Source organism: Carassius gibelio, chromosome A23 (assembly GCF_023724105.1).
Source record: "Carassius gibelio isolate Cgi1373 ecotype wild population from Czech Republic chromosome A23, carGib1.2-hapl.c, whole genome shotgun sequence".
NCBI lineage: Eukaryota > Metazoa > Chordata > Actinopteri > Cypriniformes > Cyprinidae > Carassius > Carassius gibelio.
This window is the reverse complement of record NC_068393.1, coordinates 11,327,899-11,350,722: the sequence shown is the minus strand read 5'-3', so window position 1 is coordinate 11,350,722 and position 22,824 is coordinate 11,327,899. Positions and strand designations below refer to the sequence as shown.

The window sequence follows — 22,824 nt, the reverse complement described above, 5'->3', positions numbered from 1 at the left end:
TATATATATATATATATATATATATATATATATATATATATATATATATATATATATATATATATATATATAGGGTACACCAATACATTGTGTAAACACAAACTTTTAAGAAACTTTTTTTAGAAGCTATTAATTGCAATTAATCGATTTGACAGCCCTAAATAATACCTAATTTGATGATTTAGAAATTAAAACGCAATGTTTTTAGCAACAAATAAATTTTTCATCCTTGCATTTCTGTTACAGTACTTTGTAAATATACAAATATGCACACATGTAGTAACAAATTCTGCTGTAAAGTATCATTAAACAACTCAAGTCTGCGATGATTCAGTTCAGTTCAAGAATAGTAAGGCTCATCAACTGTGCATCCACACTGTATATACAGTGTATTTTTGTACATACATGTGCATGTGAGTGCTCAGACAAACTCCTGTGCACTCCACTCCACACTGAACAATCAAAAGATACAAGATAGTAGTGTTTTACATTAGTCATATCCATGTGTAGTTAGGCATTTATATATCATTTTATTTTTGTGATTTCAGTTCCTATGCAAAAGTTATTATTATTTTTATATAAAAGTTATATTCGTTTTGAAAGAAGTGTTTGCTTTTGCAAGAGATGTGTAATGTTTTGCATTTTGAGTTGTTTTGTGTGTAAAGTTTAGAGAAAAGGAGCCATAGTTTCAGAAACTAGAAGCAATTTTAAAATGAGTGCAAGTTGGGAGAGTTTGTTTGTAACAGAACTTTTATTCCACAATGGTAATGACGATAATAATGTAAAAGTGTATTAATAAACAGCAACGTGCAAATATGTGCATGTGCATGGTCTTCTTTTGCGCACAGCGCCCCCTTCTGGTCAATAGTCCGATTAAAAACGTGTTGGGTTATTACATACATCACCTGCTTTCTGGAATCGCCCCCTGATGATGTTGATGCCTAAATAACAAATGGTTTATCAGGGGCCTTTATGCTGGGATGTTTCAGAACTTACTATTTCATGTATATTTCATGGATGCACTGAAAAAAAAATGTATGCTACTTTTATGGGACTTTTGCAGGAGGTAGTGGGACAAAACATGAAGGTTGCTGGTGGGAATGGGACCAGATAACATATATTTCTACGGGTGTGGGACTGAAAAAAATCCCACACAGGTCTCTAGTTCACGGAAGGGGCTTGTGGATATGTGTTACTCCAGTCACCCACATTAGAACACTACAGATGAAATGAGTGTTGAGAGAATGTTATGTAACAGGTAGTTCACAACAGGAGACTGCGGGATTCATCCTTTTTTTTTTTTTTTTAAACGTTGCTATTTGCTTTTTAAAATGATAGGCTAATTGTATTTTTCTTTCACTTGTGCATAACAAATTGAACGGGTCACATTTGTCATCAGATGGATTTATATTAAATTAAAGCTGCGGTAGGGAACATTTGACGCTCTAGCGGTTAATTAATAAACAGAACTGCTTGCGTCTTGCGGAAGAACATCGTAGCCGGAGCTACTTCTCTCTGTTTATGTCTATGTAGAATTACAAAGGTACTGGGTTACTCCGCCGCGGTACCTCCGAAGCAATCTAAAATAGTCCGAATATAAACACTTTTTTATAGGTGTACCCTAGTGATTCAGGACAAGCTAAAAACACGGTTTGGAAAATGGATTCATGGTGTACTCGCTTATTATCTTCATTTTTTCTACATTTTGAATACAAACAAGGTTACGGACCGCAGCTCTGATTGGTTGTTTTTTACCGGGAGCGCATGACTTGCTTGATTTTTTTCTCAGATTATCTGTTTCATATTCTACTGTCAGGATATAATGACAGGTTTAATAAATATGTAAAAAATATTTTTTTTACAAAAGTTCCCTACAGCACCTTTAAGCAGCGGTTCCACTGCTGGAACTTAAGGATCTAAATAAAGTTCCGTGTAAAAAAACAAATTGCCTCTTAGTGCTCTGCTACTGGACCCTCTCCCAGTTTTCCCGCTGCGGTCACGTGACCCGACAGCATCGCTCCTCTCTGGCTACAAACAGCTGAGAGCGAGACAGTGTGCAGGAGGGCTCTTCAGAGACATGGGAGTAGAGATCGAGACCATAACCCCCGGAGATGGTAAAATCACCCTAATGCAGCTTCTATTACGTAAAGTAGAGTTTTATTTGTAAGTCTGCGTGCGTTTAACAGCATTATATTATTGTCTCCTGCTCCCGTTTCTCCTCCTCGCGCTGCTTTTACAGGGAGGACTTTCCCCAAAAAAGGACAGACATGTGTGGTGCATTACGTTGGTGAGTTGAATTTCAGATTTTTTTTTAGTTGTGTACTTATGTTGTGTTTTTGTGGCCGTATGTGGATTTTTGTACATGGGGAATTTATAATAACTGACTAAATTTAGAGAAAAGGGTCAATGCATCTTTCCAAACAGACGTGCAATCCTACAGGTCAATCCGACGTCGTTGAGTGTTAAAAATTGCTTATATCTGAAGAGTGGCAGTGCTGTAAAGATACAGTAAAATATACAAAGGGATACAAGGCTATTATGCATTATTAGTTGTGTATTGTTTACACGCACGAGCGTTTGTCCGCATTAGACCTGACAGCTGAGAATGAACAGATTTAATAGACGCTCTGTGTTGGACAGCGAGGCTGGCAGCGTCTGATAGACGGATTATCACTGTCTGGAGTGAGTCGACCCCCCTGGGATGATGTGATTGCTTTTTAATCGTTCAAACTAACCAACAACCCATATTTGATCATTAACTTAATCGAATTTTGGAAAGTTTATCACACCGTTGAATTAATATTGACAAACTGCCTGCCATATTGCATACACTGCTTGTAGCCTACTTTATGCAGCATTGATATAATATTCAACATTGTGCCAAAAAAGCCCACATTTCAACTTTTTTAAAACAATTTCTTAATTATTTTTAATTTGTCAGTTTACTAAAGCAAATAAACTTAAAATAATAAAAGCCAACTTATAACAAAATAATGAAAAAGTATATAAAGCAGGGAGAAAATAAGTAAGAAACCGGACTGAGGAAGGCAAAGCACTCCAAACTAAATTTCCACCTTGTGCTTCAGGACTTCCGTTTCATTATTTCTTTATTACATGGGAAGAAGAATGGGAGATTTTCTAGATATTCTGCCTGTGAACTTGATTTATATTCACATGGAGTCATAGAAACAGGTCAGAAAGAGCCATTGTTGTTAAAGAGAATTAGAGTATAAATGTACTGAATAAATTTAACTGATGCCTGCTTTGTGTTTAAGAGTGGATCAGTGACTCTTTTCTGCTTGACTTGTCTTTATGTACACATTACTCTACATTTGCCACGTTCTTGAAAGAGGTCGGTCTCATATCCTGATCATTTACTGCTATCAAACATGGGTTAGAGAGACACAAAATCTCCCTGTTAGAACAGAACAATAATAAAGTGGCCTGTTTATCTGATGCTCTAACCTCATTTCCTGTTTTTCTGGCCTCGTCCCTTTCCTTCTTAAATCTTGAGGCTCTCTGACAGATGGACGGAAGTTCGACTCTTCCCGTGACCGTGAGAAGCCATTTAAGTTCAAGATTGGTAAACAGGAAGTGATCCGTGGCTGGGAGGAAGGTATTGCACAGGTATGTGATGGTGTTCTGTCCACTCAGAATATCATGTGTAACACTTTTTGAGTTAAATTAAGGTTAAATGGTGTTTTAACGAAGCACTACCAAATCCAGACAGCCTAGGACTGATATTTCAATTGAAAAAATAATAAATAAAAATTCACATAATTTGTTTGTCTGACTTTAGATGAGTGTGGGCCAACGTGCAAAGCTGACCTGTTCACCTGATTATGCCTACGGTAATAAAGGCCATCCTGGCATTATTCCCCCAAATGCGACGCTCATCTTCGATGTGGAGCTTCTCAGTCTGGAATGATTTAATGCGCTTCACTGCCTTTTGTTAATTTTTCATGACTTTATTAATGTTTCATGTGTCAACATTTTTTGTCTTAACATTAGAATCCTGATTAAATCAATTGTCTCTTTCTGTCCGGCCATATTAATATAAAAATTGTTAGTCATTCTTCTCAGAATCATCTTTATTCAGCATCCCACCCTACAGTTTTTGGCAAATTATGTAAAGATCAGTGCTTTACTTTACCAGAGTTCTCCAATATTTCATCTTTTGCTTTGGTCACATTTCATCAGAATTTTTTTTTTATATTATTTTTCTATCATTTTACCAAATTGATACGACCTTTTAGACTAACCCTTTAGACTTCTCTAGCTGTGACTTTTTCTTACACTGTGATTGTTGTTGGCTGGAGATCAAGTACAATTTTGTTAAAGAATCGGCGACCTTATCCCTGATTAGTACTCCAGAAAAAGAGAACATATATTTATCTTTAAAGATGTTATGTTTGGAATATAAAAATGTGCATATTTATTGCATTGTTACATTTTAGATTGAATAAATTAATACATTACATTTAATACCTTTTAACATTAACCATTATATAAAGTTGGTAATTTCCAATTAGAATTGTTGAGTTTGAACAAGTCTGCTGATTTTAATTAGTAGAAAGAAGCAAATTTTTGATTCAGTTCTTGTCCTGCCAGAATAGCACTAGTTGTGTATATTTACAAAGTGACCATATCAACTGAAAAAGTGCTATCATAATACCTGAAACCAAACTTTGTGGTTGACATGGCTGCTTAATATAAAATGATGAAGTATGAAGTGATATCACTGCTATTTCTGTCATGTTGATGTGCAAATGTTTTTATATATATTTTTTGTATATCGTTTGTTCTGTTTTATTAACATGCAACTATTTTGAATTTTTTTAAATGTGTTTATTTTGTTCTGTTTCTGATTAAGTTGTGTAGTTGAGTAGGATTTTGCACCGCAGCACTGGATGCATGCAACTATCATTAATACTGATATTTGTGTTGAGTTTAAGAAATTTTAAGCATGTTAACTGCCTCAAAATCACCAGAAAATATTTAAGTTTAACACGTTGCCATGGCAACAATATTTTAGCTATCGACATTCCGTCAACAGTATTATATATTAAAGTATTACAACATGTTTTGACATTATTCTGATGTGGTTAAGAGAAAATCAAGTAAAAAAAATGCTTTAGTGCTTAAGGATTTTGTGATCATGTTGCACTGTTCATTGATATCTATAACTGAGGGGCACCTTCTGTTCTCATGGAGATTGGAACATTTGTTTTCAGTGATGGACAAAGATCTGAAAAACAAAATTAGGGGTTGTGGCTTCTTAGTACATTGTGACATACATATGACATACAGTGCACTACTTGCCATTCATATTTACATAATGATGCTTGATTATTTGCAGCCATTGATGGTTGTTAATGTTGACCATGCTGCCTAGACAATAGCTGTGATTATACTGGATGCAGATACAGTGATAGTACTCTTGTTTTGACATGGAAATCATTTGAATTTAAAGGATATCTGCAGATGCTTAAACACTTGAGTAGATGCTGGCAATTTCTGTGATTAAAAGTCAAGCATCAAATATATGGCTTTATATTCCTGTAATGCACTCTATATTTATGTATTGTCTTAAAGACAATAAAAAAAAAAAAAAATCCAAATGTGCTATAAAGTGCTTTTACATGTTTTGGAAAATGTTGTTCGTTTGTGTCCTTTCAGCGTAGTACCTTCACTGAGAACGTGTGTCCACTAATAATCCCTTATGTTATTTTATTGATACTGCTAATATAATTAAATGAAATCTGAAAAGCTAGATACATTTACCTTAACATTTTATGGAAGCAGATTTACAATGAGATCCAATTCAATTATTTTACAGCTGATCTATGGTTCAGCTTTGTTATGGAAGCTGTTGTATAACACATAAATCAGAATCAATCCAGCATGTATAGATAGCTACAATACTTCAAATGACTAGTCATTTTATGTCGTTGTTACTGAACTAAATTTGATATATTGGTGGAACTGATAACTTGGTATTCCATCACTGCCATCAAGAAAAATAAATTAATAAATTCCAGTCCAGTGATTTTACAGTAGGCTATTTACAATAACTGGTCTCTGGAGTCGATGTTACCATGGTGTTTTTTGGCATTCAGAGGAAAAGTTCTAAAGTTAATGGGAAATAAAAATAAAACTATCCCAGCATCCTAAATGAATGAGGTAGCAGGAAGTTAACGGTTTTACTAAATACACGCGCACGTACTTTTTTCCGATCACCTCCCATCTGTTCACTTCTGCACCAGCCTTAAGAGGAAAAGGGTCCCGTTTACTGTGATCGCCGTGTTTACATTCCTTCCCCTCACATTTATCCTATTTCTAAAGAAGCCAGTCGTTTGAAAACAGTAAGGTAAGACGCCACACTTTCTAAGGTAAATGCTTTTATTTGAATGATCTTCAGAGTGATTTTATTCAATCAGGTATGTGGGACTCGCTGGCTAACCGAGGCTAAACTTAACCAGGCTTCTGCTAACACACACACACACACACAAACACACACGAAGAACAAAGACGTGCTTGTGGTTACTTCGCTGAGCTCAGTTCAGTTATATTTATTGTAATTTTGCAGTGTATTTTGCATCATATTACTCGGTCATTATTTTAAGGCGAAAGAAATATAACTTTGTTCGTGTAATTAGCATGATTGTGCGGTTGCTAACGGAGTTGCCGTGACTAGCTCAAGAGCTAAATACAACAAATCCATTCTGGATCAGCCAGTCTGCTTTTATATTGTGTTAATATAGTTTAGTTTAAGCTGACATAGTGGATAAAACCTCCGCGTATTTTTTTTAAGTTGACATTCGCTTTACAGTTCGCATTAGAGTTATTGGGTAATTTAGAGCGGAAAATTAAATGTTCATGACATATATGCGTTGTTCGGCAGTGAGTCACATGACGATGTTATATTTACGTTAACTAAAACATGCAGACGTTTTGTTTCAGTCGTTGTCGCATTTGACAAATTAAATGTTATTAATCCCATTATGTGTGTTTCTGCTATGAAACCTGGTACTGTTTGTTTCTTGAGAAACAAGTTTTTACTTTCGATTTTACCTGTATTTTCATTAAAATAAAATAAAAAAATATTATTAAATAATAGAAGGAACTGAATTATTGATGACTGAACAGCGGAAAACATAAGAACAAACAGAGGAATAACTTAAATGAGTGATGCTGAATAACCTGTAAAGTTTTATAACCTATTTTTTTGCTCATTGGATTTTTTGTTAAAGGGACTTTCCCACATGATGACATCAGTCAGCTGGGAATAATCTCATTATTTCATCGTTGACATTTATGTCACTAGGAGAGATTGAGAAAGGACTTGTAGTCTTAATAAAATGTGCCATATTTATTGATGACAGCAGCGTTATATTTTCCCAAAAGCTGTGGATGGGATATTGGCGCATGGATCCTTTGCTGGACTCAATGGAGTCAGACTGTTGTCATGGCAGAGTCGTTTATTATGCTCAGCAGCGCTCATTCAGTCTGCCTGAAATTAGCTTTGCCTATTTCCCCCCACACCAGAGGCCCCTCACCCACTCTCTGGACCCACTGACTGTGTTCCTAACTTGAGTTTGCACTAAAGATTTTTTCCCTGCAATTTCAATGATGGCAGTTAACATTTAATCAAAGATATCTTTTAAGACCGATTCAGCCAGTGTGAAATCATTCTGCTGCTTCTGCATTATCTTGCATTAGTTTTGTGTGGTAGAGTTTCCACAGTGTTTCATGTGATTTATTCAGATTTACACTAAGGTTTGGATAAAGATAGAGTTGTTGTAGTTTACAATTTAGTTTTTATTCCTTTTTATTATTATTGTTATTATTATTATTATTATTATTATTATTTATCTAAAACTAAATTGAGTTGTGGTCACTTTATTATAGTTTCTGGTTTCTTCTTTGTTATTTATGTTTATATTATTTATTTTATTGTATTTTTTAATTGTGTTTCAGTTTCTGTTAAAGTTGGCATGGAATAAAGTTCAGACTAATATCTAAGATCTAATATCTAAATGTCTGTATTGATCTTATGAATTATTCAAAAGGGATCGAACACCTCAAATGTAACTTTTTTTAATTGTATTTTTATTTTTTACTAGGATATTTTTTTGTTCAATAATATTTTTTTCTTATTTATTATGTATTTTGAGAGAGTTTTTATGAAGGTAAAATAGTAGCAAAACTCGAGAGCTTGTTGGTTTGAATGTGAGGACTTTTCATATTAATATTTGTATTTGAAAATTGAAATTTATACTCTGATGTGAAAAGCTGAATCTTTTGATTTGCACATCTGCATGTACAAGTGCACAAGTGAGTCCTACAGGAATATATCAGGAAAGGAGTAGCAAAAGTCAAAGTGCTAGGATTTGAAATTGTAATGCCAGATCTGAGCGGTTGTAAGTGCTGACTATTTTGGTTTTACACTGAAAATGAAGTAAAGTGCAAAAGTAAATATGTCATTTTGTTTATGTGAATGTCATTTTACACATTTGTAACTATTAATCTGCAACTTTGAATTTAAAATAAGGATGCATGATGTTGGATTTTTGCCACTATCTGATATGCTGATATTTTTTAACTCTATTTGGCCAATACTGATATTTCCTTTTGTTTGGAAACAACACAAAGTCGCTCCTGTGCAGAAATTATAGGCAAAGTATTTTTAATTTTGGTTAATTTTTAACAAGAACTTTTTTTTTGACAGTACTTTGAAGCTTTTCCCGGAGGAAGATGCAGTTTTAACCCTAACATTTAAGATTTAACATTTGTAGATGGTCTAAAGCAAAAGACTTTTTTTTAGAGCTTATGATTTAAAATAAAAATAAAACGCATTACACATTGATGAATAAATTAGTAAATATAAAATTACTTAATTTACAAGTGTCATGTTTATGGGTTTTCCATGTAAGATATAGCTTCTGACCTTTAAATCAAAATGTACTCATTTTTTATAAAAAATAAATTACTGATTTATTTAATCAGAAACAGTCTAAATGTTATTTGTGTAGGTTATTTTAATTTTAATTTATTTAGAAGTGGGCCAGCAGCGCCCCCTCAGATTGAAGCTCTTTACCAAATGGGTAGTCTCGTGTAGCGAATTCATGGCAGCTTTCATTGGCCAAGGCCCGCCCATGAGGCCATTTGACTGACATGTCAAACAACCAATCACGATTCGTTTCGTTCATCATCACGTTTCGAGGGGTGGAAATATTGCCACAATAACAGTGTGTAAAGCTCTCGGATGTGTTTTGAAGATTCTGTGACGCAAACTTTAAATATTTCACATACTTTTGAAAATCCAGCATTTAGTTGATCCTGATAGCGCTCGTCATCACAGTTGTAAACACGACGGCTTTCTGCTTTCATGATGGGGTTTGGCAGCACGTCATCTTTGTTTCCAAGCGGAACGTTAAAGAACACAACACGCATGTCTCCTGGAAATCCTGTAGAATTCAACCAATCCGATAACCACTTTGACATTCCTGAAGTGTTTCCACTTTTGTTTCCCATATGCATCAGACGGTTAGCCAGTGGTCCATGGGCGTGACGTCTGAAGCTGAGACTAGAATCCGGGGGAGGCTTCCATTGCTGCTACTGCTGCATGTGCTATCACTGTTTACTCTATCATACAACGAACGCATCATTCTGTTCGTGCTTTCTTGGTTTAAATGCAGTGATCCAAAAGACTGAATGTAATCATTAGTGTTGTCACGGTACCAAAATTTCAGTATTCGGTACCGATACCAGTGAAAATCCACGGTTCTTGGTACCAATTTCGGTACCAAAGAACCGCGCATGTAGTTTATCATGCAGCCCTACTGCGAAGTGATCTAATCACTAGCACACACTGATCACGTGAGTTAACGTATTCCTCTTATTTGCAAGACATATCGGCATAATTTTTCATATCGGACCTAAGCCGTTATTTACATTACATTAAAGCCATTATCGGCCGATTCCAATAGCATAATATAGTGTAATATAATATAGTGCATCCATATTATTTTGATTGTTGTCTCTGTGTGTAAATCAAAACACTCAGCTTTTCACATCAAAGCTGTGAGTGTAAATTTCAACTTTCAAATGCGAATATTAATGACACTTTCTAAAATTCAGATCAACTCTTGAGTTTTGCTACTATTTTACCTTCATAGTATTTCATGTTAAAATGGAGACAGTGTCTTTAAAATCACATTTTTGAAAGCAGATCTAGTGGGAGTAGCAAAAAAGATCAGCAATTTCATGGTTTAACCACCAGATTCCTATATAACTATAAAAAGTAACTTTTTAAAAAAAAAAATAACTATTGTTTTCAGACATAATTACTTTAATTAAGTTGTGGATTTGTATGTAGGCTATATTTAGACATTCTCAAAGACAACTTTTTGTAAAGGTTTAGATTTTTTTTTGTTTGAAATGTCAGTTTTGGCTTTAATTTTATAGTCAAACCTGAACATGGTACGACATTTTGTTACACAACATCAAAATTCAACAAAGATGGACAGGAATGCTTTATCAGAGGTTAATCAGTCTGATTTCAACCTTTTATTTGAGTCTTCTGGCTCAATTTTGCCATATTGTTACAGCTATATCAATTCATTTGTGTGTGTATAATTGTGTTGTGTGTGTACTCTTGAAGATTTAGTGTACAGGTGCTGGTCATATAATTAGAATATCATCAAAATTTTTATTTATTTCACTAATTCCATTCAAAAAAATGAAACTGGTATATTATATTCATTCATTACACACAGACTGATATATTTCAAATGTTTATTTCCTTTAATTTCTATGATTATAACTGACAACTAAGGAAAATCCCAAATTCAGTATGTGTGTAATGAATGAATATAATATACAATTTTCACTTTTTGAATGGAATTAATAAAAAAAAAACAAAAAAAAACGTTTTGATCATATTTTAATTCTACGACCAGCACCTGTAACTCCTTCCTTCATATCTGTGTTTTTAATGCATAGTGGCTAAATTATATATTTCACACATTTGCAAAAACATGCTTTGTGTAACAGTCACTCTAGTTCATCTGTTAATCTGTCTGTGTGCATGTTTTGTCTGCATCGTGAATGATTTATAGATTGTACACACAAAAATTATCTGTATATTTGCGTATTTCCCATTCATTTCCAATGGTGGTCCTTTTTGACCGTGAACAACACAAGTGTGACTATTTTTCATTGTATTTTTTTAATGACCATTTTACCTTTTCAAGTTTTCAAGTGTTTGCGGTTACATAGGGACTGCCATAAAAGTCATCGCGTTTCATACCATTCCCATTTTTTTTCCGGTCTAAAATGACTGAACAATACCAGATGGTTAATTAAAATATCATAACTTGATCTTCCAGTGACACATGTCCGACTCCTCCTGTCATTTCGTCCACATAAAATCCGACTGAAAGTAGATCTTTCCCTAACTAATCAACAACTCAGCACCACATTTTATTCTAATATTTTATTCTAATTTGTTTCGCTGGGATGTACACAAAAAAAATCTGTTTCTAGTTCTTTGTGATTTTAATGAAAATAACACTGATAACAGGTGTTGACCTCAGATTACTTACAGCCTCAGTGATGAGATTCCTAGTCATCCTGTATTCCTGCTTGATTTATGACACACTTTGTGCCCAGTCTATTCATGCCATTTCATGCTAGTCGCTGATCTCGATACAATAGAGGCACACATGTCTGCGAGAAGATTACTCACTGTCACCATTAGTCCACTATTTGGAGACAACTCTACTTTATTTGAGTGCTCTAGAGAGGAAATAATGGCCCTTTAGTGTCACAGAGAAGTTTTTATGCGATGAGAGACATTGTTTATATGGGAGGAGCCTGTCAGATATAATTTTGACATCATGTTGTGTGGTTAAAAACATCAGCAAGTGTTTCAGCGCATGTGTTTGCTTTACATATCAGGGTCTGCGCGTGACGTCGAGAGGCAGTGTTGGTTTACATGAGCTGTTCTGTGTGAACTGGTGTAGGAGTTTATTCATTAGGATGTGGGCTAGAGTTTTCTTTTTTTCCCTATGTTGTGGTCATGTCTGTCAGTGAGTGCATCACAGATTTGTGTCATTTTGTGAATGTGTAGGAGCACATTGTGCTTTAGCATGAGTCTCGAATCTGCCGTTACAGACTAAACAGCTCCAGAGTCTCTTTAATCTGGTTGTAAACCTGTATGTTCTTACATGCATTAGAGACTTGAATAAGTATCCAGGCTGTTTGTTCAGTTTCAGTCACTGGCTGTGCTCCTATAATGCTGATTCTCACTAAGTAGTTCCTGTTTCTCATTTCAGTTTAATTCCTTTCCCAGTGATCTCTCCATTGTCTCTTCAGGGAAGTGAGGCACTGTGCCATTTCTCGCATTTCTCAACATTTAACCATGTCTTCCTATGTGTTTGTTTTCCTGTATCTTGATGATTCTGGCTAGAAATTAGTATTTTGAAGACTTCTCTTCTTGATCCCCTGTAGGGCTGTGGATATGTTTACAGTCTTGTCTTTTGTATTTGTGATGCCATCATGTTTCGTTACACTAATGGTTAAAGGCCTTCTGAATGAATGAGCCAATTGCTAATCGGTAAAGTCAGTGCGTCAATGCAGCTGCCATTAGAAGTTCTGGATGCTATAGAAACTGAGCCTGCACTGGCTGATATAGCCTGAAAAATAAGCTTTTTATAACGCTTTTTTACAAAAGTAACAACATTTATGACAGTTGTCAGATTTCTTTGGTGATTTCAAATATGAAATTGAATCATAAGCTTAGTGAACAGTTTTGGGAAATAAGATTTTTCCCCATTCAAAGAGATAGAAGTTGCACTTGCATGTCCAAGCTGCGTTTGAAAGATGGCCGCAGAGTGACTTGTCTTAAAAGGACTTTAATTTAATGGAGGAAGACTGTTTCCTGAATCTACAATGCCGGCTATTCTGACTTTCAGCCTGTAACTGTTTTCATATTTAAATAATTTGCCACTGATGATTTAAAGTTTTGAGCAGTGTAGAGTAGTGCTTGTTGATTCTAATTTCTTCAATCATAAATGCAGACATGGTTTTATGTTTATGCGGTGTGATGCAATGTGTAAAAAGACAGTATAAGTCATTATAATCAGTAATTGTGTTCCCACTGGATGCAACAAAAGTCTTGTTTGTAATTGCTTTTATTGTTTTTGTCTCGTCGCACCGGGACACGGCATCACAGTATGGTAAGGAGCAATGAGCTATGTAAAAATTGCTGTGTTTCACAAAGCTGGGGCATGGGGAGAAACAATAAAGTACAGCATGTGGTGTGCAGTATGACCAAAAATTTATATCACTGTATTTTTCTAAAGTATACCAGTTTCATGGTATATGACGGTATTCATTTATTTTTTTCCATGCATGACTGGGTGTAAACCACATTTTTTACTGATTGGGAGAGGCAATAGGCTACTGAAGTAAATCGACTTAGAATGCCTATTTTAAAATGTCATGATGAGGGAATATTGTAGAAAAAATCCTCTCTATATAGTGATGAAACACAACCCATTAATACATGCTAATCAGGAGTCACCGCTAAAAGCGTCATAGGGTTGTTCAATCTATAGCGCTGAAGTTCCACAATAGGTCATGTGATCACAGTCATATGATTGTGACTAATGTCAGCATCAATCATTCACGTGCTTTATCTCTTGTTGGCCTTTCCTCTAGTAACCTATACATTAAGTCCCTCATATTTTCCATTCCTGGCCTTCTTTTTTGTCTTTAAGCGGTTTAATTCTTTGTAGGCCTACTTCTCTGGCTTACTCTGTCTCTCTCTATCCCTCCCTTTCCCTTTCTCTTCCACTTTCCAGTAATGGATGTGTTCCCAGTAAAGCACTTAAGTTCTCATTGCTCTTCCACTGTAAGATAAAGAGCACAGTCAGGCAGTGTTTAATGTTTTATTTCGTTTGGATTTGAAGTAGTGCTTTGGCTCAGTAGTAATGATTTTCTGGTAGGAGGTTCTTAGTGAAATTAATTTGGTTTTTATGTCCTACCCTGAGCTCTGTGCTGTTAATCATGAACTTTAGTCCTCATTATCTGCTTTTCATTTTATAATGAACAAAATACATGTAAGGAGATGTTGTATTCCGCTTATGAAGCATACTGTAGATCTATGGTAGTGATGTATTGTTGTATGTTTGTTGTTGTAATTATGTTGAATACTCAGTTGCTACTTACACTTATTCATTTAGCTGACACTTTTATCCAAAATTATTCCTTACCAGTAAACATAACGATAGTGAACAAAGTAATATCCAAGATGGCAATGTGCTTCTTTTTTGTGAAGGGATAGTTACATCTCTGTCTGAAATCAAGAGCAGTCAGAGTTATTGTAGGAGTTATTATAATTTCTGGTGTTTTATAGATATGTTTTTGTTACATCAACGAGGATGACTGTGCAGGAGACACAGATGGACTCACAGGCGGATCGCTTCACAACGTAAAAGCAACACCGCCACAGAGCTACTGTGACACATCCATGTGTGTTTGTGATGGGGGTGTTTGTGAACATGTTGGTCATGATGGAGCAGCCTGATAAAGTCACCATGTTTTGGTGACCATGCTTCTAATATACTCCCTCATCTGTCCCGTCTAATTAGTGTAGGTTTCCAATTCCCGTTTGAGTAATGTGCTTTCTAGTCAGCTGAAATACAAACTAAAGCAATATGGCTCTATATGAGCTCACTAAAAAGTATTATTTCCTGTTTTTCAACACTTTTAGCTGCACGCTGCCTTGTTTTCCCCATTTTCATGCTGTGACTTTTGTTTTTTCCAGGATGTCATTGTATCCATCCCTAGAAGACCTTAAAGTGGACAAGGTCATCAAGGTAAGCAGTGTTTTACTTGTATATTGTTCTAGTTATTAGGGTAATGCAAGGTAATGTTGAAACTAATTGCAATTATTTTGCTAAAAACATTATCGTAATTGTTTTCATTTTGCATTTTTTATATAGTTAGTGAGATTTCAAACAAGCACAAATTAAGAAAATGTCAACTCGTACAGATGGTTTGTTTTACCTGATCTAATTTCATGTTTTATTATATTTATCATGTACTTAAACATTTTCTCTACAGGACATGTATTGTAAAACAGAGTTTGTGTAAGTGCATTTATTCAGCAACCACAATCACAAAAAAAGTATAGTCAAGATTTGTGTTTGGATATATGGCAAATATCATGATTATGCTTAAATAATAAACAGAAGCAGAAATCATGATCACGATTAATATTCAAGTAATCGTGCAGCCCATAATATTTATTAACTTTGATTTCCTTTAATTTGTACTGATTTTGCTGTGTGTTTTTTTTTACCTTTTGTTTTAAAACAAAATCTACATGGTTTTAATTTAGGTTTAGTTTTAAGTTGGTTAAGCTTGCTTGCCTAAACTTTCAGTTAGTTTAAGCTAACTTAAGCATTTCTAGTTTAAGTTTCTCATCTAATATTTATGTTTTATTTCATTAACTAATATATATTTTTTTTATAATATGTGTTTTATATAGGATAATAATACTGAAGTTAAGTTGGTGCTTTAAAAGAACTGTTACTGAAGTAAAGTGGATGTTCACATGCAGTTTGCTCCTCTAGGCTCAATCCCAGTTCGCCGGTGCCACCTCCAGCACCCCAGCCATCACTCAGGGGGTTTACCAGCCACAGCCTGCAACGCAGGGGATGCCAAGCTCAAGTGAGTCCCGGCTTCTGTCTGTCTATCTGTCTATCTGTCTGTCTGTCTTCCTTTAAAGCTTCCTACGCCCTCTGTCATGCTTCCATCTCCCTTATCATGCCATTCTCCCTTTCATTTCTAAAGTGTAGAGTGAGAGCTGTTTTTATAGAGATGAAAGCTTGCCAAAGTTTTTTGCAATTGTCAAACAGGAAGTTAACACATGCCTTAGGGAATCTGGGAGCCATTTAACAACCTTCCCTATTTCCTTTTTTAATCTCAGTGTAAATCAAGTTGAGCCCCTCTTATCCAGACAGCACTGCTTTCCACCTTTCCAACATGCTCTTATTGTGTCCCTGTGTGCGGCCTCTCAAAACACTTGCAGGATATTTCATAACAAGAAGGTTAAAAGGTTTTTTTTTTAAAGGTGGGGGTTCACGCAGTACTGTAACTTGTTGTAGTTATAGCCCCTAAAGCTCAAGTTATGATAGCCTCAAAGCAGTCTGATCATAATTCTAGTGCGCTGATATTCTTAATAACAGTGTGCTCGACCTTCTCCTGTTATGTTGTCTAGATATTTATTAAATATGTATACGTAAGTTTTTTTTTTTTTTTTTTTATTGTTTAGTGTAGCCCAATCATATATATTCTTTAGAATGTTTCACACACGCACACACACACACGCACACAAATAATTACTGGATGGAAACCTTCATCGCTAGAATCTGAAACCAGTGTTGACACCCAGCTCTCTGTTTTTCTCTGTTCTATTTTTTTTGTTTTTTTCCAAGTGCTTGATGTTATCTTAAAACACAGTCAAATAGACTACATCACTATGCTACTGTGTTAGCTATTAGCGTTGTCTGTGTCATAAGGAGAATTCTAAACTTTAGTATGAAAAACTTTCTCTTTCTCTCTCTCCAGCTCTGTATCCCAATCTGCAGGAGCTGGGAGACTATATGGGCCTCAGTCTGAACAGCGATGAGGTTCAGAGAAACCTTGCGCTGGTCCCGGTGGCTGACAGTGTAAGTGATTGACACTGAACAACATGTTTGTTTTTAGAGTTCACTTCCTGTTAAGTATCGCCCCTACAAAATAATAATTTAATGTATGCAAATAATGACATTTCAGAGTCTCAGATGTTTCCCTAGCAGTGTTGTTACTCTTTCCTGGTTTAGTTTGCTCTACAGCCTGTTTTCCATCGCTGCCACCATTACCTTGTATAATATTTTCTCTGTTAAAGCAGACAAGAGTAATTGTGTAAGGTTTGAAAAAGAGGAGCTGGTTGTGTATGTGTGTTAGCATCTGTGCGTTTGGGAGTTTTTTTCTCTGAATAGTTCAAACTGGCCACAGGGTGACTTATTCTTTTCAGCATCATTCCTGGAAGCAGAGCTCAGAATGACTCATGCACCATAAAGTCTGTGTTGGAGTAATTTCTTAAAAAGATACTCAGTGTTCATAGTACTGAACATTAGACCAACAGTAGATATTACCAAAGTAGTATCAAAGATGGCGACGTCTATAAAACTGAAAATCTTATCACTTTCTGAAATGACAAGAGTCCAAATCGAGCCGCGAGTTCATCCGTCAAATCTCTATTATCTGACAGCAGCTTTTATATTTGCGTGAAGAGCAAACCATTTTAATAGTGTTTATAACACACAACTGTAACTGCATGTTAGCGTGTAGAACTGCTAAATTCATTTCTCTGTCACTGTAAGTTAGTGAAAGCAGACATGAAGACACTGAGCAGACTGTTTGTGCAGCAGAGTGGCTCTGTCACACTATATATGACCTGAGAGACAACCAGTTATCCAGTCCTGTTCCGTTCACAGAGTGTGGGTTTTCTGAGAATGTAATTGTGGGTACAAACGTTTTCGATTCTGAGTTCACTTGCAGAATGCGGTTGTCACACCTGAAGATAACCAGACTGTGTGTGAACATAACTAAAGGATGGAACAATTCAGTCAGCTCATGATTCGATTCATGATTTCGATTTCACGATTTGATTCACGATTTCACACATTTATTTGTTCAAAATTAGATTTAAGACAAATTATAAATTAAACGTGTCCTTTTATTACTGCTTGGACAAAATGTTCTTGAATATTACTGCTTTTTTGTTGGTTTAGATTGCTTCTGTTGTCCTCATTTGTAAGGTTGCTTTTGTATAAAAGTGTCTGCTAAATGACACAATTTAAATATATAAATGTAATAAAACTAAATTGACTTTTTTTTTTTTAAACAAGCCCCAAATCAAATAAATAACACAAATAAAAATAGATATCTTCATATAAACAAAATAAGGCCTTGTATGTGCTCTACCCATTTAAAATTAAAGCCAACCACTGCATTTTAATCAAGATCCCAACAAAGGTGCTGCATACATGCAACATGAGCAGTTTTTAATCTAAATTAGATTGTATAATTTGAAATTTTGAAGCAAAAACAGTATGGTCTGCACTTAAAAAGATCTGCATGCAAGATAAACAGCAGAAGAGCTGAACGAGACACAGACTCACTCTCTACCAGCAGTAGGGACTTTAAGCATTTCCTTGGTTTCTGCTGTAAGCAAAGCAGCGCTTATGAACTTTAATATGCATTATACATATTAAAGGCAAGATGAATAGAAAAATACCATCTAAACTTTTCTAAAGACAGTAAGTTCTCCTTAGATTTACATTCATATAAACTCCTAAATAAATCATTATTTGTTTAGCATCTCAACTGATTTTAATCGTAACATTTGAATTGATTTTCAACCGGCTCACGGTTAATCATTACATCCCTAAACATAATTGTATTAAGTAGGGGTGCACGATATAAATCGCCGATGATTAATGTGCATCTCTTCAGTAAAGCCAGTTATCTAATCATTGGTGAATACCATCAGGTGCTGATTTCACAGAGCCGTTGTTAACTGAAAAGCTGCTCAAATCCACGTCCAATATCAGCTTGGATGTGCACAGCTTCAGTTAACAGCTAGTAACAGCTACTCTATGTGAAATCAGCACCTGATGGTATTCACCACTGATTAGATAACCAGCTTTACTGACAAGATGCAGATTAATCATCTGCGATTTATATGGTGCACCCCTAGTATTAAGGACTCCATATTCTGCTGCTGTGTGAACGGGCCTAAATTTTTCAGAGTACCCATTAGTTGTAAAGTACTGCATTAAAACATTTGCATTGGGCACAGTTGACTTTTCATGTTGTATAATATGTGAACAATACAGTCACACATATGAGAATGAATGTAAATGTTCTCTTGCCTGGCAGCAAGTGGCAGTGCCAAGTTGTGTGGGTGGCATGGTGCGGCCTGTGACCGGTGCTGACATAGGAATCAGGAGGGCAGAGATTCGCCCAGGTATTCGGGAGGTCGTCATCTGCAAAGACCAGGAAGGAAAGGTTGGACTCCGACTCCGAGATATTGATAATGTGAGTAAAGCTTTTTGCACTAAACACTTCCTCAGAGTCATGACTGGTGTTGTGTTTCATTGTTTGGAGTCTGTAATTGGTAATGTAGGTTAATTGGTAATTTGATTTAGGGCAGCACACCCTCATTCTAAGCATGTGTCATTGTTCTCATTATCAGCAGGTGATGTTTAGTTGTTGTCAATCTTTAATTGTATGTCATTTCCTCTTTCTATAGGGAGTGTTTGTCCAGCTGGTGCAGGCGAACTCTCCTGCGGCGTTGGGTGGCCTGCGTTTTGGAGATCAGATTCTGCAGATCAATGGGCAGAATGTTGCTGGCTGGAGCTCAGATAAAGCCCACAAAGCTCTGAAGGCAGCAGCCGAACAGCGCATCGAGCTCATTGTCCGTGACAGGTCAGTCATTTCTATCTGTACAGTATATAAACAGACACTTCTGTTCAGAAGGTTGGGGTTGGTAAGAATTTGTTTTGTCTCATGCTTGCCAAGTCTGATTAAATTGTTATATTGTGAAATATAAATACAATTTTTAAGTGGACAATTTTATGTTTGGAAATATTTAAAAAGTATAATTTTATTCCTGTGACTTATAATTATATAAAGTATAATTTTTATTCCTTAATTTTAAGCATCATTACTCCAGTCTTCAGTGTCACATGATGCTTCAGAAGTCACTTTGATATTCTGATTTGATGCTCAAGAAACCTTGTACTACTAGTGTTCAAAACGGTTGCGCTGCTTAATATATATTTTTAAACCATGACAATTTTTTTTGAGGATAGTTTAATGAATACAAAGTTAAGAATTTGAAATTAAAATCTTTTGTATCAATTTCACCTGAATTAAAATTACTTCTAATTCTTATTTGCATTATTATAAGCCTACATTAACAAAGAATTCTGAATATTGTCGTGACAAATTGGGCAATACACGTGTATATCAATATTTGTGTAGGTCTTTGCTGCCTCCTGGTGGTTATTTGTCATAGTTGTAGTACTTGTTAAAACAAACTTCCTGCTTTAGATCCAAGTTAAGCTGTATCAACAGCTGTATTTGTGGCAGTTACCACTGGAAAAAAGAAAAAAAAAACGCATACAAAAAACCCCCCTCCAGTAAATCACTTACAAGCAGTAAATATTTAAATGCTATTTTAACAGTACAGCCATGGGACATTGTTGGCATGAGACATGAATTACTTAATGACCTTACTGTCTGCATTAAAGGTGTCAAATCAAAAAAAATTCTTTGGTAATCATTAACATAATTGCACAGATGATGCCATTAAGCATCATATCATATGTATATATTTTGTGTTCCAGACCATTCCAGCGCACAGTCACCATGCATAAGGACAGCTCTGGCCATGTGGGCTTCATCTTTAAATCCGGACGCATCACCTCTCTAGTGAAGGATGGTTCTGCTGCCCGCAACGGCCTGCTCACCGATCACTTCATCTGTGAGATCAACGGCCAGAACGTCATTGGACTCAAGGTGAGAGTGGTCGTGCTAGTTTTTCCCGGATATGTCTTTTTGACGGCCGTTTTAAGACACAAGACCATAAGATGACCATTAGATTTGTGGTGTAAAATATTTTGTTTTCTGTCTCCAGGACACTCAGATTAAGGACATCCTGACCACATCTCCCACTGCCATGACCATCACCATCATGCCGAAGTTCATCTATGAGCACATGATTAAGAAGTGAGATCCAGCTTTGGTTTTATACTCATGAGTGATTTAATTATCATAGAATATGGAGCTCAAACTCGACCTTGGATTTATTCAGAGGCAGAGAAATAATGTAAAGCAATAAGCTCTCCTTACTTTATAAAATGCATATAAATATCAGCTGTCACTCTATATTTCTCAATAACAATTTAACAATCCTAAAAAGCATGATGCATCAACTCTTGGTACATTTAAACTTTTCTAAAATGAAAATTATGTAAGGATAATCAAGTTACATTAAGTTGCTTCAGTCCAGTAAGTGTTGAAATATTAATGTTATTAACAATTTTAGACGAATGTTTGCCACTAGATGGCGGGCCAGAACATATTCAAAGGATAATTTAAGAAATGAACCGATGGAAAATACAACTAGAATTGCTGGTTGGTCATTTTGAATGCATGACTTAGAAACACCCAACAGTTTGAAAACACCCACAAAGTCATAAACGCCCACTTTTGCTCTGCAGAGACTTAAGTCTCATTATTTTAACTATGAATCGATGCACTTACAGATTTTTGCTCATTTGAAATCAGATACAGATGAAGTAGCACTGTAAGATTACATTTTTTGAATGCCTTATTGAGAGAGCAATTGTGTTATAGTATGTCTTTAAATCATGGTTTCAGTTGAAAATATTCAGTATCTAGTAGAAACAAATTCCTTGAACTAGAGCTTCCCGGCCTTCATAGCCTTCACATTTTTTCTGATTTGAGTGAAATTTCTCTATCAAGCTAGCTAAAAATGTTTAACTTGAATTCTAGCTGAATATGCAGTTATATTATGGGTCGTAATTGTGCTCCTGGTGGAGAGAAACCCATGACGCTCCAACTTTTGAAAAATCTGCTCCATTCAAAATCCCACCGCTCCACTCCGCAGTCTGCACCGCTTACATCCTCTGATTGTGAGTAACTGTTGCAGTCAGGACAGATCTATTTCAGAACCAGCCGCTATCAAAATCTAGCTGTGTGCATTTTATCCTGTGGGCCCTATTGCTGACCACTGTTGTAAGTTTTACAAAGATACTAAAAGGCCATTTAGACCTGCTTGTAAAAAAAAAAAAAAAAAAAAAAAAAAAGGTTAAGTGTCAGAATGAGTTGTCATCTCCTGCTCTTGACAGCCCTAACCTGTTTGTTCCAGGATGTCTGGCGGCCTGCTGAAGTCATCCATGGATCACTCTGTGCCTGAGGTCTGAACACAGAAGACCACACACACCCCTTCCACATTGCCTACAATCTCTAGCCTTCCCATAAGAGCCTTCCACCACATGGGTCGTCCATCACTGATCGGACAAACCTCCTCAATCACATTCATTTATAACATGTAAAAACTGCCTTTTTTCACTTTCACTTGTTGGCTGTTATCGTTTTGCCTTCTAGTTCTTGATTCTGTCCTAAATGCCATTATTGCCATTATGTAATTGTTGTCATATTACATGTTATATAATAATCCATTGTCACTGAGGATTATTATTTGATTGTTTTATTTTTGCTAGGGGGGGGGCAAGGGGTTAAAAACTGAACCTGAGCTTCTGTTTTGTAAAGCATTAGCTTCAACACTCCTGACTTTTCGGTTCCTCCCACTATGCACAAACACTTGTTTCATTTCTTTTTTTTTTTTCTATATGCCAATAGCTGTACTCTGCCAGAAGGAATTAATGGACAGAATTTGTAATGCAGCAAATCATTTTAGGGGTTTTATCTTTGATAACATTCTGTCATTAGCCTGTAAATGTCTCTAAAAAATTTATATACGAATGTAACCTCAAGACTGAAATTATTACAAAAATAAATGATCATCCTGGTGATACCAATGGAATGTACTGCCAATGCTGATCTCTCTCTCTCAAAAAAATATAAATGCTCCATTTCAAAATGTTTTTGAGATGCTCTACACATTTTCAGATGATTTAAAAACTAGATTTGAAACCAAGGATTAAAAAA

General features: G+C 35.6%; 2 protein-coding genes across 5 annotated transcripts; both read left to right on the top strand.

The window, feature by feature from the left end:
* The first annotated feature begins 1,981 nt into the window (after positions 1 to 1,981).
* LOC127944490 (peptidyl-prolyl cis-trans isomerase FKBP1A) lies at positions 1,982 to 5,585 on the top strand. 2 transcript variants are annotated; one of them, XM_052540451.1, is made up of 4 exons: positions 1,982 to 2,114; positions 2,240 to 2,287; positions 3,527 to 3,627; positions 3,800 to 5,585. In XM_052540451.1, exons 1-4 carry the CDS (start codon positions 2,078 to 2,080, stop codon positions 3,926 to 3,928), a joined length of 315 nt encoding a protein of 104 aa, XP_052396411.1. In that variant the 5' UTR covers positions 1,982 to 2,077; the 3' UTR covers positions 3,929 to 5,585. The 2 variants fall into 2 exon arrangements, with proteins under 2 accessions (XP_052396411.1, XP_052396410.1); XM_052540450.1 differs by having other exon boundaries at positions 1,995 to 2,114; positions 3,515 to 3,627.
* A 624-nt stretch (positions 5,586 to 6,209) lies between these two features.
* Positions 6,210 to 22,724, top strand: LOC127944489 (syntenin-1-like). Of its 3 annotated transcripts, XM_052540447.1 has the most exons (9): positions 6,210 to 6,370; positions 14,837 to 14,888; positions 15,648 to 15,744; positions 16,645 to 16,745; positions 19,003 to 19,161; positions 19,376 to 19,551; positions 20,475 to 20,646; positions 20,765 to 20,856; positions 22,022 to 22,724. In XM_052540447.1, exons 2-9 carry the CDS (start codon positions 14,838 to 14,840, stop codon positions 22,074 to 22,076), a joined length of 903 nt encoding a protein of 300 aa, XP_052396407.1. In that variant the 5' UTR covers positions 6,210 to 6,370; position 14,837; the 3' UTR covers positions 22,077 to 22,724. The 3 variants fall into 3 exon arrangements, with proteins under 3 accessions (XP_052396407.1, XP_052396408.1, XP_052396409.1); XM_052540448.1 differs by lacking the exons at positions 6,210 to 6,370; positions 14,837 to 14,888; positions 15,648 to 15,744; positions 16,645 to 16,745 and adding an exon at positions 18,794 to 18,890; XM_052540449.1 differs by lacking the exons at positions 6,210 to 6,370; positions 14,837 to 14,888; positions 15,648 to 15,744; positions 16,645 to 16,745 and adding an exon at positions 18,865 to 18,882.
* The last annotated feature ends 100 nt before the right edge of the window (positions 22,725 to 22,824 follow it).

What these genes read in the sequence shown, in the direction of transcription:
- LOC127944490 (XM_052540450.1), top strand. Translation starts at nt 2,078, where the DNA reads ATGGGAGTAGAGATCGAGACCATAACCCCCGGAGATG. An exon ending in GACCATAACCCCCGGAGATG is followed by an intron (nt 2,115 to 2,239) that starts GTAAAATCACCC and finishes CTGCTTTTACAG; the next exon opens with GGAGGACTTTCCCCAAAAAA. An exon ending in ATGTGTGGTGCATTACGTTG is followed by an intron (nt 2,288 to 3,514) that starts GTGAGTTGAATT and finishes TTAAATCTTGAG; the next exon opens with GCTCTCTGACAGATGGACGG.
- LOC127944489 (XM_052540447.1), top strand. Translation starts at nt 14,838, where the DNA reads ATGTCATTGTATCCATCCCTAGAAGACCTTAAAGTGGACAAGGTCATC. An exon ending in AAGTGGACAAGGTCATCAAG is followed by an intron (nt 14,889 to 15,647) that starts GTAAGCAGTGTT and finishes TTGCTCCTCTAG; the next exon opens with GCTCAATCCCAGTTCGCCGG. An exon ending in TATGAGCACATGATTAAGAA is followed by an intron (nt 20,857 to 22,021) that starts GTGAGATCCAGC and finishes TGTTTGTTCCAG; the next exon opens with GATGTCTGGCGGCCTGCTGA.